Source organism: Pelophylax lessonae (genome assembly GCF_965119305.1).
Source record: "Pelophylax lessonae genome assembly, chromosome: 8".
NCBI classification, from domain to species: domain Eukaryota; kingdom Metazoa; phylum Chordata; class Amphibia; order Anura; family Ranidae; genus Pelophylax; species Pelophylax lessonae.
In genome coordinates, this window is record NC_138775.1 from 163742103 (window position 1) to 163763152 (window position 21050).

The 21050-nt window shown below is 45.3% G+C and overlaps 1 protein-coding gene across 1 annotated transcript in view; it reads right to left on the reverse strand.

Moving 5' to 3' along the window:
- The window catches only part of WDR47 (WD repeat domain 47), a 153840-nt gene that overhangs the window by 16617 nt on the left and 116173 nt on the right, over window positions 1-21050 (reverse strand). Inside the window, exons 9-12 of the mRNA XM_082264966.1 lie at window positions 15825-15885; window positions 10152-10315; window positions 9850-10019; window positions 8299-8469 (exon numbers count right to left, since the gene is read on the reverse strand). Coding sequence (XP_082121092.1) covers window positions 8299-8469; window positions 9850-10019; window positions 10152-10315; window positions 15825-15885 — 566 coding nt within the window. The remainder of the gene's footprint in view (window positions 1-8298; window positions 8470-9849; window positions 10020-10151; window positions 10316-15824; window positions 15886-21050) is intronic.

A 21050-nucleotide genomic window follows, 5' to 3' on the forward strand; every position in this document is an offset into this window, starting at 1 on the left:
CCTCCCCCAGCCCCCCACTTTCCTTATACTTATCTTAGTCTGATCTCGGTTCTGCGCTGTGCACAAGAGCAGCGGCTCTCTCCCTCCTCATAGGCGCAGGGACAATGTCAATAACAGCCAGTGAGAACGGAGTGGGAGGTAGAAACAGGCAGCACTTTGTGTGTCAATGGAGTGGGCCCGCACAAGTGCCCCCATACAAGCAGCTTGCTATGGTGGGCACTGGGCAGGAAGGAGCAAAGAACGTCGGCAGGGGACCTGAGAAGAGGAGCATCTGGGATGCTCTGTGCAGTGGTTAGCATGACGCTTGTTATAAAAAAAAAAAAAAAAAAGTATATATATATATATATATATATATATATATATATATATATATATATATATACACACACACACACACACACACATATGTATATATATATATATATATATATATATATATATTGTATAATTTGTTTTAAAACAAATCCATACATGGAGCAACCATATTTGGTTGTGGCCCTAAGAAACAATGGAGAGCGTTACTCCAAGCACAGACCTGCTCACGGATATAGAAATACGGGACAACTTAGGAAACAGTGACCATAGGTCAATTGGTTTCAGTATTAATTACAGTAATAGGAAACACAAGGGTAATATAAGGACACTGAATTTCAAAAGAGCCAATTTCCCTAAACTGCGCTCGCTGCTAGAAAATATCAAATGGGATAGAACCCTGGGAACAAAGAACACGGAGGAAAAATGGGAGTGCTTCAAGAGCATACTTAACAGGGGGATTGGCCAGTGCATTCCACAGGGAAATAAATTTAAAAGAGCAAAACTAAACCCTGGGTGGCTAAACTCCAACATAAAAATGTATATTAGTGCTAAAGAAAAGGCCTTCAAAAAATACAAGATTGAGGGGTCATTGGCAGCATTTAAGCATTACAAAGAGTGCAATAAGAAATGTAAAGATGAAATCAGGGCGGCTAAAATAGAACATGAGAGACATATAGCGGAGGAGAGTAAAAAGAACCCCAAGAAGTTCTTTAAGTATATAAACAGTAGGAAAGCGAGGCCAGAACACATTGGCCCCATAAAAAATGATAAAGGAAATATGGCCACTGAGGACAGGGAAAAGGCGGAAGTGTTAAATAATTTCTTCTCTTCAGTCTTCACAAAAGAATCGGGGGGCTACACGAACCTTGCTTGTAAGGCCGAACTAAATAATACACCCCAGGAAGTGCCGCCATGGCTAACAGAAGATAGACTTAGAGCTAAACTAGAGAAACTTAACATAAATAAATCCCCGGGACCGGATGGCTTGCACCCGAGGGTTCTTAATGAGCTCAGCCAGGTGATTGCCAGACCATTATTCTTGATCTTTAAGGATAGTTTACAGACGGGTATGGTGCCAGCTGATTGGAAAAAAGCCAACGTGGTACCAATATTTAAAAAGGGGCCGAGATATATCCCGGGTAACTATAGGCCGGTCAGCCTAACATCAGTAGTCTGCAAAATTTTGGAGGGGATGTTAAGGGACCACATACAAGACGTTAGTAATGAAAACGGTATTATAAGTAGAAATCAGCATGGATTCATGAAAAATCGTTCGTGCCAAACCAATCTATTAACCTTCTACGATGAAGTGAGCTGCCACCTAGATAAAGGAAAGCCTGTGGATGTGGTGTATCTGGACTTTGCAAAGGCCTTCGACACCGTTCCCCACAAACGCTTACTGTACAAACTAAGGAAGGTAGGTATGGACCATAAGGTGAGTACCTGGATAGAGAACTGGCTCCAGGGGAGAGTACAGAAGGTGGTGATTAATGGGGAGTACTCGGATTGGGCGGGTGTGGAAAGTGGGGTCCCCCAGGGTTCTGTCCTGGGACCAATCCTGTTTAATTTATTCATAAATGATCCAGAGGAGGGGATATCTAGTACAATCTCAGTATTTGCAGATGATACTAAACTGGGCTTGCCAATATCTTCTATGCAGGATGTGGAAACCTTGCAAGCGGACCTGAAAAAAATAACGGGGTGGGCAACTACATGGCAGATGATATTTAATGTTGAAAAATGTAAAGTAATGCACTTGGGGGCCAGAAACCAGAAAGCAAGCTACTCACTAGGGGGGGAACCTCTGGGTGAGTCTAGGATGGAAAAGGACTTGGGGGTACTGGTAGACAACAAGCTTGGCAGTGGCATGCAATGCCAAGCCACCGCAAGCAAAGCCAACAGAATACTGGGATGTATAAAAAAGGGGATTCACTCCAGAAATAAATGGATTTTTGTAAAATCTTACCGTAAAATCCTTTTCTCTTAGCTCATTGACAGACGTAGTCCTCGGTGATACAGCACCTTCGGGTTATGTTGCCTCCACAGGAGTAGGACTAGACAGAAAATAAAATGCTCTGGCCACACCCTAGGGGCAGTCCCCGAGGGTATATCCTCTCTCTCTCTGCCACAGCAAATCAGTTATGTCACAAAAGCAGTGTTTAGAGAATTTAACCCAACCCAACTCAAAAACAGAGGGGCGGGTACTACGTCTGTCAATGAGCTAAGAGAAAAGGATTTTACGGTAAGATTTTACAAAAATCCATTTTTCTCTATCGCTCATTGACAGACGTAGTCCTCGGTGATACAGCACCTTCGGGACGTCCCAGAGCAGTATCACAAATGAGGGGTGGGAAAATGGAAATCAAATCCAAATCTAGAAGGCCCAACCGGTGCCAACTAGAAGTTTACAGTGCTCATCCTTAATGATGAGACTCAACAAAAAAAAAAAAATTTTCAAACAGAAAAAACCCTCGAGGTAGACCACCGGTCTCCTCAAATTGCGGCCTGCAAAACCTTGCGGCCAAATGAGGCATCCGCCGATGCCATCACATCAATTTTATAAAATTTTGTAAAAGGTATGTACTGACGACCAGGTGGCCGCCTTACATACCTGGACCACTGACGCCTGATGGCGAAAGGCCCAGGAAGTACTGAGCGCTCGAGTGGAGTGCGCCCTAACAGGGAACAGAGGACTCTGACCCTTAATAGAATAAGCCCGTACCACCGTCTGTCTAATCCATTTGGCAATAGTCGCGGCAGATGCAGGCAACCCCTTTCTGGGGCCATCCGTGATCACAAAAAGTGAATCCGTCTTACGGAACGATTCCGTAGCCTTCAGGTATACCCTGATTGCCCGAACCACATCCAAGGTATGCAACGCATGTTCCCGATGATGATTGGGCTGAGTACACAAGGAAGGTAGTACAATATCTTCATTCAGATGAAAATCTGAAACCACCTTAGGAAGAAAGGATGGCTTAGGATGGAGTACTACCTTATCCCTATGAATCACCAAGTATGGGGACTGGCATGATAAAGCAGCCAGTTCTGACACCCTGCGTGCAGAAGTGATAGCCACCAAGAAGGCCACCTTCTGGGATAAAGTAAGCAAGGGAATCTCCCTGATGTTTTCAAAAGGAGGTTTCTGTAGAACCGACAAAACCAAATTAAGATCCCAGGGCGGTAAGGGCGCGGACTGGTGGAGCCAGGTGCCGCACCCCCTGGATGAAATTCCGCACCAAGGACTTGGTAGCTAAAGGTTTCTGAAAGAAGATTGCTAATGCTGAAACTTGACCCTTGATGGTGCTCAAGGCTAGCTTCTGCTCAACCCCTTTTTGCAAAAAGGCCAATATTCGAGTCACCGAATAGGTACGTGGAGGAAATCCTAAAGATTCGCACCACGCGATATAAGTCTTCCATGTGTGATAATAGACTCTGCTGGAAGTCGCTTTCCTTGCTTTAATAAGGGTAGGAATGACTGAAGCTGACAACCCTCTGTCCTTCAGTACTTGGGTCTCAATGGCCAGGCCATTAAAACCAGCGACTGTAAAACACAATGGTAGATTGGTCCTCGAGACCGCAGATACTCCCTGAGACGCAGTTCCCACGGAACGTCCGCGACTAGCAAGTCCAAGTCGGCCAGGCCGGCTTGACGAGGCCAGCCTAGAATTTCTAGGACCACTGGCACTGACGGGATTTGAACCAGGCGTCCCTAGAGCTATCTGGCCCCGACCATCCGACAAAGTCTGGTCGTTTTCTGTTCCCACACATTTATCCGACACCTGATTCCTATCAGGAATGGTGATCTCTCCTGGTTGAATCTCAGGGACCGAAGTCACCCGGCTAGAGGCTTCTTGGTCTGTCTGGTCAACCAGATCCGATTCCTGTGGGGAATTGAGACTAATCTTAGGAAAAGGTAAAGAAAAAGATCTGTTCAGGGAACGGTGACTACCGCTCCCTGTAGTACTTAAATGTTGGAAGGGAAGAATCGCACCGGTAGTAGTAGTCGATGCTCGATCTAATGTCCTGAATACCGGTGAAAACGTCCCCCCACCCTCAACCCGGGTGGGGGCGCACCTTCAGGCTGTGTAATCCTTTGCTTCGGGTTTGGCTGAGTCGGTCCTCTGTTTGTCCGACCAGCCTTTCTTGAACCCTCCTGGAGGAGTCTTGCCTTTCCCGCTTGTTCCAGCCGGGCGTGCGAACCCTTTATGGGCGGTAAAGAAAGGTCCTCGCTTGTTGCGAGGTCCCTTAGCTTTAGCAGCCTGTGGCAAGAAAGTGCTCTTGCCCCCAGTGGCATCCTTAATGATTTCATCTAGGGTGGCCCCAAATAGGCGATTCCCCTGAAAAGGAAGATTCGTCAAGGTCTTTTTGGAACCTAGGTCAGCTGACCAGCATTTTAACCACAGCACATGTCTGAGGATTACCGCTGACATAGATGCATGCCCTAATAGGGGGGTAGCATCCAAGGCTGCGTCACAGACAAACTGTAGCCCTTGTATAATCTGTTCCATCAAATCAGATGTTCCCTGGGGAATATCTTTTCCCCTAAGGTCTTGGCGTACCAATCTCGCCCATTCCGTTAGTGTCTGGGAAACTAGACCAATAACAATTACTGGTCTAAATGCTGACCCTATCAGGGAGAAGATAGTGCGGGACTCCGCTTCCATCTTTCGATCCACCGGATCCTTAAAGGACGAAGTGTACTCCACTGGGATAACCGTGGCTTTATTCAGCCTGGAAATAAGTGGATCCACCACTGGTGGTACCGTCCATTTCTTAATGAGGGATTCCTCAAACGGATAGCGTCTAGCAATACACTTGGAAATAGTAAAGGTACGCTTAGAATGCTCCCATTCTCCTTTAATTTTATTACCAAAACACTTGGGTACAGGAAAAACCTTCACCGTTTTGATGGGCTTGTTAGTACCAAAGGGAATCTCTGTTTCAGTTGCCTCTGCCGGTAAAACCTCAAGTCTTAAGGTTTCCCGCACCGCCACAACTAGTGCGTCCACCAATGCTTCTTCCTGAATTATGGCGGCAGAATGAACGTCCTCCTCACTGTCTGAGGGAGCTTTACCTGAGATAACAGCCCTTGCAGAGGGACCTGCAGCTGAAGTGACCATCTCTGAATCTGAGTCAGAGGTGTCAGATAATATAGGGGTAGGCGGGGGTCGCTTTCTTGACCCCCGTCCCTGACAGGCCGCCTCCACCCGAGCCACCATAGACTCCAAAACTGCTGTAAATGCATCCATACTCTGTGCACCGGCGGGTCCCGTGGCCCCCTCGAGGGAAACAGGTGGGGGTACTTGTGTGGCAGGGTCCATGATTATTCCAGTAACTACCCGGAAAATACAATCCAAACTTAAATAAAAAACTTTTTTTGTTTTTTTTTTCAGACCCCCAGCGCCACAAAAGCCCCTCAGTGTTACCTGCTAGGGATCCCTATCGATCGAGAGAGAGAGAGATAGACCCCCAGGCTCACCACTTGATGCTCAGAGTTCACTGCAACAGGTTACAGCGCTGTCTTCACAAACAGGAAGTCTTTTGGCTGGCTGCCCGGGAAGAAAGGAGGCGGCTCCGCCCCTCTGCACGCCTTCCGGCGCCTCCCCTAGCTCCACGAGGTGTTTGAGTCACCTCAAACATGGCCGCCCCCATGCTGCAGACACGAGGCTACGCCAAAATGGCGGCCTCGTGCGATCTACGGTGGTCTGATACAGCATAGCGGCGTCCTGCAGAGTAACTAGGCATTGTAAAATCTTTCTCTCATGGAGATCAGTTTGACCGGCGGTACCGAACCCTGGCGGAACCGCGTGGCCGTCGGGAGACCTGCTTCAGCTGGAGGAATGACCTGGCAAGCCGCATACCTGTCCTGTGGCTTCTGACAGGTAGGATACTTTTAGTAACACAGTAAGATTCCAGTGCTGCCACATATTACAATTATTTAAACATACTTTGTAATTAGATTGTCAGCTCCCAAACCAAGCCTGCTGGCTTTTTGTACACACAAATCACACTCAATATAGGGGGATCTGTGCTATGTTATAGGATAGAGGGGAACCCATCCTTACCATTACAGAGAGGGGCCCGCGTTCACCACAAGACCCGTCAGGGGGAAAAGGGGAACATACTACTCACCATACCGGAACCAGGCGGGCGCCAACTCCTGACAGTACCCCTCTCCACCGAGGTAGGAGGGCTGTCGACCAATACGGACGCCGTGACTCATGGTCTTTGGCGTTTCAGCGAGACGTTTAACTCGCAGGGTCAGTCCCCGTCCAGTGGGACTATGTCGCGGCCGACCCAGCGCGGAGCTATGGCCTGCACGCGCTCGTAGGCTGAACTGGGGTGACCACTGGATCTCAACATCCAGCCCGTCGCCCAGTTCAGCTTTCTTGATTGAAGATCTCACAGGAACACTGGAGAAAAAAAGCTGTCTAAAAATCTTTTCTAAGAAAAAAATCCTGCCAGGACCGAAGATCCCAGCAAGGTATCTAGGTCCTTACTCCTAGCTAGACAGAAAAAAACTGATTTGCTGTGGCAGAGAGAGAGAGGATATACCCTCGGGGACTGCCCCTAGGGTGTGGCCAGAGCATTTTATTTCCTGTCTAGTCCTACTCCTGTGGAGGCAACATAACCCGAAGGTGCTGTATCACCGAGGACTACGTCTGTCAATGAGCGATAGAGAAAAAGAGATTAATCTCCCACTCTACAAGACTCTGGTCCGGCCACATCTGGAGTATGCTGTCCAGTTCTGAGCACCGGTCCTCAGGAAGGATGTGCTGGAACTGGAGAAAGTCCAGAGAAGGGCAACAAAAATAATTAGGGGAATGGAGGACATCAGCTATGAGGAAAGACTACAAGCACTGAACCTATTCTCTCTGGAGAAGAGACGATTGAGGGGGGATATGATATCAATGTACAAATACTGTACTGGTGACCCGAGCATAAGGAACAAACTATTCAGAGAAAGGAGATACAATAAGACACGTGGCCACTCACTAAAACTAGAGGAAAGGCGGTTTAACCTTAAAGTGCGTAAGGGGTTCTTCACTGTAAGAGCGGTAAGGATGTGGAATTCTCTTCCACAAGCAGTCGTATCAGCAGGGAGCATTGATAGTTTAAAAAAACTATTAGATGGACACCTTAAAGACCACAACATACAGGGGTATACAATGTACGGTTAAAAGCGGACACACACACACACACATATCATAGGTTGAACTGGATGGACTGATGTCTTTTTTCAACCTCACTAACTATGTAACTATGTAACAAACATGCAACAATTCAGCGGCTTCAATGCTGCTGGGTGCCAGCATCCAATAGGGCTTTTCCAGCCTGCCGAAAAGGATTATCAAAAAGAACAGGGAAACACACACCAGTTGCCAGCCCAATCACCAAGGGTAGAAAAACGGCTTCAGCTTGTCTTATCCCAAGCCACGTCCCCAACGTGTTTCACCCTCCCACGAGCTAATCATAGAGGGTTCATTCATACACAGCCCAGTTCAAGTACCATCTGCATAAATCATGTAAGGGTGCAGGCCAAAGGTTTTCTGTAGTGACCATTAATAACACGAACATTGAAAATTAAACATGTTAGAACATTTCTGTACAATTGTGCATTAAATGATTTCTGTGGGAAAAGGGGAAATAATATGCCAGCAAGCGTATACTGCATTGATTGAGCTGAAAATGATTGCGGTGTGATCTGCTTCCATCCTTGGCCCGGTCAGATTGCAAAAAGAAAGAAGGGGGATTGCCAGAATCACCAGGTATTTAAAGGAAAATTAAGGAATAAAATGAGAACTATGTTACTGTAACAAGGTTTTGCCTGTTAGGACAATAAGATGACACAATCATGTGCCCAGCTTATCAGTGAATTATTTCCAAACAAATCTTTGACTGCAAAAGATGTACAAATACTCTTCTGGCTAGAACTCTCAAATAATGAATTAAAAATAATGTCCTGTGTGTCACGTATACCTGTGTGTCCACTTAACGCATGCAGTCCCTGTCCCCGCTGGCAGTCTGTGGTGTAGATATTACAGTCTCCAGCTCCTGCACTGATCAGAATGGCGCCTCCACTCTCTGGACCTTCCATAAATGCCAAGTCTCTGATTGTACCATCGTGCATGCTGAATTCCAAGTCTGGACCTGAGGAAGCAAAACAGCAGAAAAGTTATGGAAAGTGTGAAGAGCTGACACTGATAAAGCACAGATTGATATTTAGTGAATATCACACAATATAGTGAGCTAAACTGTTACATTATAGCATTAATCGGGAAGGCATCAGTTTTCACAATGGTAACAGGCATACTGGTTTAAATAAGGAAAACCTGTCATGAGCTAATTTACAGTGGCTAAAATTGCTGAAAAAAATTGCGTAAGTGATTTTGCGCCAGATATGTTTCTTCCAATGAATATTGGGTGTTGTACCCAACACCTACTGACTGCTGCATTTGTGATGTGTACCAGTGATACAACTCAGTCATCCATGATATTAATAGTCAACCGCGCTAGTCTTAAAGATACACAAATTCCAATCACCTAAAAATAGATTGTGTATAAAGTGCTCAGTGCCTTTTCAATCCCACAATTGTGTAGTGCAAAAACAATAACTTATTACAACACTCTACATTAATAAAAACAAACGTAACAAGTAAATTAAAATCTCATTAAACAATTTGAAAAGTCCCAGGTAAATAACCGTCCCGCTGTGTAGGTGCTCTTTAACACAAATAACTTTGATGCTTGATCCACTTTGTGCATATAGTGCCTCGAGAGATAGTTAGTCAATAAATTCTGGTGAATGCAATTCCATGTAGAGCACTATATGCACAAAGTGGATCCAGCACTAAAATTATTTGTGTTAAAAAGCACCTGCACAACGGAACGTTTATTTACCTGGGACTTTAAATGAGATTTTAATTTACATTTTTTTTTATTATTATAGAGTGCGGTAATAATTGAATGTTTTTGCACAAAACAATTGTGGGATTGAAAAGTCACGGAGCACTTTATATGCAGTCTATTGTTCGGTGATTTGAATTTGTGTATCTTAAAGACTAGTGCAGTTGACTATTATTATCGCGCATAACATTGCTGAATACCTTTCAAAGAGGTCAATTGCTTGGCTATCATGGCAACTCTTTGGTTTCAGTTCTTGGAGCCATTAACCAGAAATGGGTATACCAATCCAAAAGAAGGGAGAAAGTCAACAATCCCTAGCTGAACACTTGTTTCAGATCAGTAATCTAAAAGGACTGAAGCCAGAGGGTTTAGCATGACAGCTAGGAAACTATATTTTCAATAGGGAAGCTCATCAGCAGTAGTCTCCATTTTTTCATGACAGCTTTCTTTTAATAGCGAAAGACCAGTAACCCACAGCAACCAATCTGATTCATCCTTCAGTTAACAGATACAGTAAATAGAAATCTGCTTGCTATAGGTTAACGCACTTCAGATTCACAATAACTTACTGAACATCTACATTTTTTTTCTGAGGCATAACTACTGAAATTCAAATGACCTTACCGGTTGCATTGCAGGTCTCTGCATTAAACGGAAGGACTTTAACATATTTGTCATTAGAACCTGTAGCAAGCAGCTGCCCACAGGGGCTCCATGCAACACAATAGATTGATCCTTTATGATGCTTGTTTCTTTTGAATCGAACAACTGGTTGTGCAGGGCCATTTGGAGGACTTGAAAGGGTAAAAAAAAGAAAGAAAAAAAAAAAAAAGACTGATTTCTGAGAAGCACCAAATTTAGTAAAAGAACAAAACAGTTCCTGTAACCAGTACTGTGCACTGCATCCTAATGCATCCCATTCTTACCTGCTGGCATCAATGACATCAGGATATGCACAGACTCTCAGTGTTTTCGCATTAGATCCAACAGCATACAGTGACCCACTAGGGTGGAAAGCTACAGCGCGAATTGCCTGTGTGTCCTCCAAAGTGTTGAGACAGAAAAACTGCTGTTTTTGTTTGCCATCCGGCTATAAAATGGAAACATAACTCTGAAGTTAGATTATGGTATCATTTAATTTAGGGATACCAAACAGCAACACAGTACTTGCAGCAAGCAAACAGATCTTACCTTCTCTCTCTCTCAGGAAAATAAAAAAGATTTCTGGTTGTTGTGAATTATTGCACATTTTGCCTTATTAAATAAAGCACACTACATACACATTTATAAGACCATGTGATAATTGAACAGCTGTCATGGGTAATAGCTGCATTCATTTTTTTTCTCAGGCTTTTTCTCCTTTATTTTCACCTGATGATCATGCCAGTAATACACTTTCAGTTCTTGGGTAACAATCCTCACTCACAGTACTGTACCTGTTGTCATCCTAAGACTACAAAACATGTGCCCTATCCTCTCCTCCAGAACACAATGTAGTCAGAAACAGCTGGGAACAATGTAACTGATACAATTCATCAGCACAATTCATCAGCACAGGCAGATAGCATAGAAATCTAACAGCTCACAAGAATTCTAACAGGATCTACAACTTGTTCAATGGTATATTTAACAGAAAAGGGAGAAAATAGGTTAATTATTAGGATTTACATACACTTTAATCTAGGACTCATTTACAATTTTGCAATGTGTTAACTTGTTATATTTTGCATCAACGGGCATTGAAATAAAGTAAGGAATGGCCTGACAATGCACAAAAAAAAAATCCTGAAAAGCAGACAAGTACAAAAATGTACTCTACAATGTGCTTTGGGCACTTCGTCACAGTGTGACCAGTGCCCACTGTCTTAATGCACTGGAGTGACATTCAAAATGAATGGCATTGCAATGCATGTAACATGCTGGCAAGAGTTACCGTAGCACAACAGTAAAAACTGACCCTTAAAGGGATGGTAAAGTCGTTTTTTTTTTTTTTTTCAAATAACAAACATGTTATACTTACCCACTCTATGCAATTGGTTTTCCTCTTCTTCTCAGGTCCCTCTTCGGGTCTCTTGGCCCCTCCCTCCTACTGAGTGCCCCCACAACAAGCAGCTTGCCCTGTGCCCTCTCCTGATTGGCTGGCTGACTTTGATTGACAGCAGCGGGAGCCAATCGTGCCACACTGCTGTCTCAGCCAATGAGAAGGGGAGTTCTGCGCAGCTGAGAAACTTCTACATCATCACTAGATAAAGATAGGCTCAGTTAAGTATTAGGGGGGCTGCAGCACACAGAAGTTTTTTTTTTTATCCTAATGCACAGAATGCATTAAAGGAGTTGTAAAGTCAGAAGGTTTTTTAATCTTAACCATTTGCCCGCCGGTCATGTTGACCGTACTGCAGCAAAGTGGCTCGATATCGCCCAGCGACGTAGACCTACGTCGCTGGACTCCTCCCCTTGTGGGCGGAGGCTCGCTCCCGCTGTATTCAGTCACAGCGGGAGTCGGGCCAGGGGAGGAGCGGCGGTGATCAAAAAAAAAAAATCGCAGATCGCCGCCATTACTAGTTAAAACAAAAAAAAAACCAACAATAAAAATGACATAAATTTCCCATAGTTAGTAGCTGCGATAACTTTTGCGGAAACCAATCAAAATACGCTTATTGCGATTTTTTTTTTTACCAAAAATATGTAGCAGAAAACAAATTGGCCTAAAATGTTAAAAAATTTAGATTTTTACATTTTTTGGGGGGGGGGGGGGGGATTTCATATAAAAAAAATGTGAAAAATATTGTTATTTTTTCAAAATTGTCGCTCTTTTTTTGTTTATAGCGCAAAAAGTAAAAAAACGCACAGGGGATCAAATACCACCAAAAGAAAGCTCTATTTGTGGGGAAAAAAAGGACATAAATTTAATTTGGATACAGCATCGCACGACCGCGCAATTGTCTGTTAAAGTAACGTAGTGACGAATCGCAAAATATGGCCTGGTCAGGAATGGGGTAAAATCTTCCGGTCTTAAAGCGGTTAAAAAAACGCTCATTGAGAATTTTTTTTGTCAAAGACATGTAGCTAAATACATTTTGGCTTAAATATATGACAAAAATTGAATATATTGGATATTTTTTAACTGTCAAAGTAGAAAAATATTGTTATTTTTTCAAAAGTGTCGCTTTTTTTTATTAATATCGCAAAAAATGAAAATCGCACAGGTGATCAAATACCACCAAAAGAAAGCTCTGTTTGTGGGAAAATAAGGACGTAAATTTTGTTTGGGTACGGCGTTGCATGACCGCGAAATTGTCAGTTAAAGTCGCACAGTGCCGAATTGCAAAAAGTGGCCTGGACGTAGGACAGCAAAATCCTCCGGTGGTAAAGTGGTTAATGCACTTTATGCATTAAGATAAAAAGCCTTCTGTGTGTAGCAGCCTCCCCAGCACCCCCTAATACTTACCTGAGGTCCCTCTCTGTCCAGCAATGTTTACGAGTCCCTCAGCCGTCCGGGACTCTCCCGCTCTCGCGGCTGTTAAAGTCAGTTAGTCAATCAGGAGAGAGAGTGGATGGGGCCGAATGGCAGCTCCTTGTCTGAATTGGCTGACTCGGATGGCTGCTTGGCTCGGGTTCCCCCATAGCAAGCTGCATGCTGTGGGGCACGCGATAGGAGGGAGGGGCCAGGAGCAGCAAAAATGGCCTGGAGAAAAGGAGGATCTGTGCTGCTCTGTGCAAAACCAACTGCACAGAGGAGGTGGGTATAACACACTTGTTGTTTTTTTTTTTTTAAAATAAGACTTTACAATCAATCACTTTAAGATAAAAAAAAAACAAAAAACATTCTGCCTTAACAATCCCTTTAAGGTTTTCGAGACCCTTCTTGCAAGTCTGTGAAGGAGTCACCAAACCTGAAGCAAACCTCATTTTGCAATTCCTTTTCCCTGTTCCTGCCAGGCCAATTATTTTGCATTTTTCTAGGACATGAAAAAACGCATATTCATAACTTGAAAACATATTTAAAAATATATTTTCTGAAAACATAGGACATATAAAATAAAAAAGGTCTTACTTTAGATTTTTTTGGTTTACAATGTTTGTATAGCCATTTCTGAAATCTTTATATTCAATTAAAAAAAATTAATACAATGTCCACATCTTCAATAAACACTCACATTGTCCCCCAGCAGGCTTTAATGCTGGGAGGTAGTGAGACTTCCCGATCATGTGATTGGCTCCTGTAGCAGTTTCATGAGCAGGAGCCCATCCCGCTAGCTCCCAATCAGAAGCTCCGACCGAGATCAGTTGATGATGGCGTGCTAGGAGCTGTAGTGACCGTACTCTCCGCACACAACCTCAGGCTGCCATGGACACAAATGTGCAGCAGCTGGATACTAAAGCCCACCTTTTCTGCTATCGCATATGTGTGTTACGCTGTATGAATACGACGCTGAGCACTTGCACTCAACTTCTTTGGTTGACCATGGCGAGGCCTGTTCTGAGTGGAACCTGTCCTGTTATACCGCTGTATGGTCTTGGCCAACGTACTGTAGCTCCATTTCAGTGTCTTGGCAATCTTCTTATAGCCTAGGCCAGTGATGGCGAACCTTGGCACCCCAGATGTTTTAGAACTACATTTCCCATTATACACAACTACACTGTAGAGTGCATGAGCATCATGGGAAATGTAGTTCCAAAACATCTGGGGTGCCAAGGTTTGCCATCACTGGCCTAGGCCATCTTTATGTAGAGCAACAATATTTTTTTTTTTTAGATCCTCAGAGAGTTCTTTGTCATGTTGAACTTTCAGTGACCAGTGTGAGAGTGAGAGTAATAATACTAGTAGTAATAACACACCTGCACTCCTTACACACCTGAGACCTTGTAACACTAATGAGTCACATGACACAGGAGGGAAAATGGCTTATTGGGCCCAAATTGGAAATTTTCACTTAGGGGTGTACTCACTTTTGTTGCCAGCAGTTTAGACATTAATGGCTGTATGTTGAGTTATTTTGAAAGGACAGCAAATTTACACTGTTATACAAGCTGTACACTCACTACTTTACATTACAAGTTTCATTTCTTCAGGGTTGTCACATTAAAAGATATAATAAAATATCCACAAAAATGTGAGGACTGTACTCCCTTTTGTGAGATACTGTATACATATATATTTTTTTCATTAGTTAGGCTTCATTCACACCTGAGCGTATCATTTTCAGGTTTTTGGGCGTTTTTCAGGCAGGCATTGACATCTAACAAAAACGCTTGTAATCTGCCAAAAAAGAAGCTCATGTACTTTGAGCTTCAGACGACAAAACGCTCATATGTGAACAGGGGCCATTGAAAAAAATGGGATTTTGCTTGTTGGGCGTTTTGAGACTTCAGAAATAAGCGTTTTAGGAGCTGAAAAACACTCAGGTGTGAACCGGGCCTTAATGTCCTCCATTTCATAGTACATGGACAGTGACAGGTACTTTTTAAGACAACAGGGGTCTATTTTATTAATACTTCGGATGCATTTACTCCACAGAAATGTAATCTGCACACTTTTATATATAACCTCCCAAGGCTGTAGCTGTAATTGCTCCTATGAGTTGTTATAGTTTAAGTATCTCACAATTCTACCCTCTTACAGATCAGTTTAAATTATGCTCCTTTCACTCCACTGCAAATGCTGCTTTATTTGCTGGACTCACTTTCAAATGGCTTGACAGTACCATTATTACATGACTACAAATACATGCATTTCGTTTTCAGTTGTTTCTAAGACATCATGCCTAAATAAGAGAACTAGGGATTTCCCAAACGTACACCAAAATAGTGCCTAGATGGTAAAACAGTACTCTGCAGTACTTTGGTAGAGGGAACAAATCAAGAAACAAAAATAGATCTGCTGCCCATATATTTCCATTGGGGTTACCATCCTTTATCTTCAAGACACCTTGGTTAGAAATATGGAAGCTACTAATGCTTGTTGTAAGATGCAAACCCTGGATCTGTCATTTGTATCCTTGCTTCAGTATTTAGTGATTCCTTTACTTGGAACAAGCTTGCAGCCAAATCAGAATCAGGACACCTCCCCAGATTACCGTTATCATTGCAGGGACTTCAAGCAAAAATAATAACAGCTGGGGAGCTTGTACCCCTAAAAGCAATGACCGCATCATTACAATAATAGGGAAAAAAAAAAACCTAACACACTTGATGTTACAAATGTGTAAAAAGCAGTTTCTAATTTACTCACAAAGACATTAAAGCCAGCCATAGATGGGTCAGTTTTTTCATTCAGACTGATCCAGTTCCCTCATCCGCATATTCGAGCTGGATGGGGGAATTTTTCCTGATGTGTCACTGTATTCTGACAGCGGAGAGAGTCATCCACAGATCAGAGCTGAAGTATATAGCCTGAAGTGCTGATTGAGAGGAAATTTTCCAGCAGAAGTTGATTAGTAGATCGACTTCTGTACAACCACAGTAACTATACATGGATCGGAATACGGCTGGTCCCTGCTGAACTGGCCGGATTTTGATACATCTATAGTTAACTTAAAGTAAAGGGAGACTAAAGTCTCTAATTTCAAAGAGCATTTCAGAATGGAATGTGCAGTTACCTCTGAACTTTTCCTTGATCCAGCACTTGCAGGTTCTTCAAATTGTCCCAGCTCTCCTGCGCTACAAAATAAATCAGTCAAAAGTTAATACAACGGGTAATCTCTAAAAAAAAAAATAATGGGATTTTTGACTTACCATAAAATCAATTTCTCTGATGTTCTTTGACGGACACAGCTCCTGTCATTCTTGACCATTGGGTTATGCTGCCCCCTACAGGAGTAGGACACAAGGCAGAAAAAACTTCTGGCTACACTCATGGGCAGTCCCAGGGGGTATACTCGCTCTCCCTGCTATAGGTCACTCAGTTTTGTTACAAGCAGTGTCAGGAGAATTATAACTCCACAGAGGGGTGGGTGCTGTGTCAATCAATGAACGTTAGAGAAATGGATTTTACGGTAAGTCCAAAATCCGTTTTTCTTCTTCGTTCATGGACGGACACAGCTCCTGATCCTGTTGACCATTGGGACGTCCCAAAGCAGTGTCAAACATGATGGGAAAAGCAAGAAAAAATTCCCAAGGTTAGAACATAGCCAACCAGTTAACAGGAGCTTAACCAAAACAACTGGAGCCCACATGAAAAACAGTAAACCCCCAAAGAGGGAAAAAGCCCTCCAAACAGCAGCCTGCAAAACCTTGCGGCCAAAAGAGGCATCCGCAGATGCCAACACATCCACTTTATAAAATGTTGTGAAAGTAAGGACTGACGACCAAGTAGCTGCCTTGCACACCTGCTTTACTGACACCTGATGACGGAAGCCTCCTGTCATTCTTATCCATTGGGATATCCCAAAGCAGTGTCAAATATGAGGGGTGAGAAATTGCAAAAAATTCCCAAGGCTACACATTAGCCAACCAGACAAACGCAACCAAAAATAACTGGAGCCCACCTTAAAAAACCAATACACCCTCAAAGAGGATCAGGTCCTCTTAAATGGCAGCCTGCAAAACCTTGCAGCCAAAAGGAAGCATCCGCAGATGCCAACACATCCACTTTATAAAACTTTGTAAAAGTGTGCATCGACGACCAGGGGGCCGCCTTGCAAACCTGCATCACTGACGCTTGATGACGGAAGGCCCAGGAGGCACTAAACGAAGCGATCTAGTAGAGTGCGCCTTGACAGGGAAAGGAGGAACCTGACCCCTGATGGAAAAAGCCTGAACCACCATCTGTCTGATCCATCTGGAAATGGTTGCAGAAGAAGCGGACAACCCTTTGCGAGGTCCATCCGTGAGCACAAATAGAGTCTGACTTCCTGAAAGACTCTGTAGCTGGCAGGTACACCCTTATTGCCCAGACCACATCCAAGGCATGCAACGCAATTTACTTAGGATGTTTAGGCCTGGGACACAGGGAAGGCAACACAATGTCTTCATTCAAATGAAAGTCAGAGACCACCTTAGGAAGGAATGAAGGTCAGGGGCGAAGCATCACGTTATCTTTGTGAATCACCAAATAAGGTGGACAGGATAACGCCACCAGTTCTGATACCCTGTGCACACAAAAATGATAGCCACCAAAAAGGCCCCTATCTGGGACAGCGTAAGCAGGGAAATCATCCGAATAATTTCAAAGGGAGACTTCTGTAGAGCTGAAAGCACCAAATTAAGATCCTAAGCCCACACTGGAGGAACCAAATGCCAGGCACCCTGAAGAAAAGTACACACCAAGGAGTGTGTGGCCAAAGGTCATTGGGAGAAAAAAAACTCCAAGGCCGATGCCTGGCCTCTGATGGTACTCAAGGCCAATTTCTGTTCAACCCCCCATTGAAGGAAGGTTAAGATCTGAGCCACCGAGAAGGAGCGAGGATGAACCCCAAGAGACTTTACACCACGCAATGCACGTCTTCCACATACAATGGTAGATCTTCCTAGAAGTAGATTTCCTAGCTTTTAACAATGTAGGAATCACTGACTCAGACAAACCTCTATCTTTTAGCACCTGGCATTCAACAGCCAAGCTGTCAAAGTCAGCGACTGTAAAGCAGGATGGAAGATCGGTCCTTGGGACAGCAGATCCTCCCTGAGAGGAAGCTTCCAAGGGACGTTGGCGACTAGCCGCGCTAGATTGGCGTACCAAGCCCAGCGAGGCCAGTCCGGAGCAACTAAGATGATCGGAATCCCTTCTGTCTCGATCCTGCGTAGGAGTCTGGGCAGAAGCTTCAGAGGAGGGAAGGCATAGATCCGATGATACTGATCCCACGGGGCAACCAGCGCTTCTGTGGCATCTGCCAGAGGATCACTTGACCGGGCCACAAACCTCTGCACCTTTCTGTTGAGCCAAGATGCCAACAGATCCACCTTGGGAGTGCCCCACTGGAGACAACTGATGAAACATTTCCGGATGAAGGGACCACTCCCCTTGGTCCAACGCCTGCTGACTGAGGTAATCCACCTGCCAATTTTCCATCCCGGGAATGTGCACAACGGAGAGGGCTGGAATGAACCTTTCTGCCAACTTTTCTGCGCTTCTCGTGCCCTCTTGGCCGTGGCCTATGTCACGCACCGTGGCATTGTCCGATTAAATGCCCACTGGGCATCCCTGGAGGCGATCCGTTCAATGACACAGACAGTCTGGTCTCATCGCTCGGAGTGCCAGGACATTGATAGTTAGTCTGGACTCTTTCAGTGTCCAGATCCCCTGAGCAGAATTCTTGCCGAGGACGCCTGCCCAGCCAGAAAGGCTGGCATGCGTGGTGACTACTGTCAAATACAAGGGGAGGAAGGATTTGTCCAGCCAAAGCCACCATATCAGGGATTCCTTCAATCCCTGGCTCAGCTGGATCTGATTGTCCAGAGACTGCGAAGTCTTGTCCCATTGGGTCAGAATCTCCCTTTGCAGGGACCTCATATGGAACTGTGCAAACAGAACCACCTCGAAGGTAGATACCATCAGGCCTAGCACCCGCATGCAAGTATAGAGGGATGACCATCTGTTGGACAGCAGGAGGCGAATTGCAGCCTGCAATTTCTGGAGTTTGTCCAGAGGAAGGAGCACTCTGGCTATGGCCGAGTCCAGAGTCGGGACCAAATAGGCCAGCTTCATGGACGGAATCAGGGCAGACTTCTGAAGATTCAGAATCCAGCCGAACTCCCGCAGAGTTCGTATTGTGATCTCCAGCTTCTCCACCAAAGCAGAGGTAGACCGCTCGCAGAAGGGCATCATGCAAGTAGCCCAGTACCGCAATCCTCCGTTGGCGTAGCAAGGTTAGCACCGGAGGCAACACTTTTGTGACCCGAGGAGGGGAGGCGGAACCAAAGGGTAATGCCATAAACTGAGAATGCTCCTCTCCTACAGCAAAGCGGAGAAAACGCTGGTGACTGGCACAAATTGGAATGTGAAGATAGGCATCCTCTATAGAGGCGAGGAAATCCCCCTGACTCAGGGATGCCACCACCATTCGAATTGATAACATTCTGAACTTCTGTACCCGCACAAAGCAGTTCAGCACCTTGAGGTCCAGGATAGGACGCACTTTGCCTTCCTTCCTGGGGACTGGGAACAGGTTTGAGTAAAAACCCTGAAAACATTCCGAAGTCAGAACCGAGACGATCAGCCCTCGAAGGAACAGATCTTGTACTGCCCCAAACAAACCCTACCACCGATCCGTGGACAGGCGCAGGTTGGAAGGAAAAAACCTTGCCAAGCAGACAAGAGCGAGACTCAATCTTGTAACCGGACTGAATGACTGTGTACCCACTTGACTTGAACCAGCGAGGTCCATGGGTCCGGAAACCAGCGAAGACATCCCCCCACCATCCCCCATACGGGTGACTGCACACCTTCATGCAGAAGGAGCCTTGTCAGTCGACCCTGAGGGACGAAAAAAATTTCCTATGAGCTGAGAAGGAAGGTCCACGTCTATGATGAGGTTCCTTTCGCTTAGTAACCTGTGGAAGAAAGGTACTCTTCTCTTCCCCCCCCCCCCCCCACTCCTGTGAGACTTTTAATGATGTCATCCAGGGTAGCACTTTTTAGAAGTGTAGTCCACAGACAAGCATTTGAGCCAAAAGACACGCCGAAAGACCACCGCCAAAACAGATGGGCTAGCCATCTTCCACCAGAATCATGGATGCCTTTTTTAATCTGGAAACTGGAGGGTCCACCACCGGTGGCACATTCCACTTCTTTGGAAGGGACTCCCCATAGGGGTAACGCTTAGTAAAGCACTTAGGAACCCCACTGGGACGTTTTGGTTGTCCCCACTCTTTAGCGAAAATTCTGTCAAAAATAGGCTGGAAAAGGGAACACCTTTGCCGCTCTAGATAGCTTGTGAGTGCCGAAAGGTAGCTTCAGCTGCGTCCTCCATCTTCAAGGTCTCACGCATAGATTCAATCAGTGCATCTACGAGCGCCCTTTTTTTTGTGCGCGGTCACAGAGGTGGAGGAATCACCTTCACTATCAGAGGATTCCAGGTGCGTGGTCGCAGACCCAATAGAGTGACCCACGTCCGCGGCAGCCAAATCGCTAAATCAGATTCAAGATTTGAAGAGACAGATGAGGCAGGGTAAAGCGAGGGGCGCTTTTTGCTAGACCGATGCCCGCAAGCCGCCTCCACCCGGTACACAAGGGACTCCAGTGAGTGCATGGATGGAAGGTTGGGACCCGGAGGGCCCCGCAGCCTCAGAGAGGGGATCAGGTGGGGAAACGTGCCCTAAAGACTCCATGAGTCACCAGGGAGACCCCACAAAAAGAGTAACACACTGCTAAGGGACTTGGCTTTGGGGGAAGGGGGGGTGTGCCTGCAGGAAGGAGGGGAACCCGGGGGTCCGACCGTCCCCAGGAGGGGCCCACATCCACCCCAAAACCCTCCAGGGGTAGTGGGGGGGACAGCTACTCACCATACCAGGTGGGCACCACTTCAAACAGATCCTCCTCTCCAAAATGGGGGGGGGGAGCTGTTGGCCAGGAGGAACGCTGCTACTCAGGCATGTGACCTTGCAAGCCATTTACCTCGCAGGGACAGCCCCCGTCTAGTTGACCTAGCGCGAGCTGAGGCCTGCGCGCGCTCGCTGGTCAGACTGGGGTGACCACTGGATCTAGATTATCCAGCCCATCACCCAGTCCAGCAGTTGATTGCAGATCTCACAGGAAAAATCCAGGAAGAAAAAAAAATTTGCCAGGTCCAAAGATCCCAGCAAGGAACTAGGTCCTATACTAGCAACTAGTGGCTATAGCAGGGAGAGGGAGTATACACCCCCCCCTGTTTTTTTTCTGCCTAGTGTAA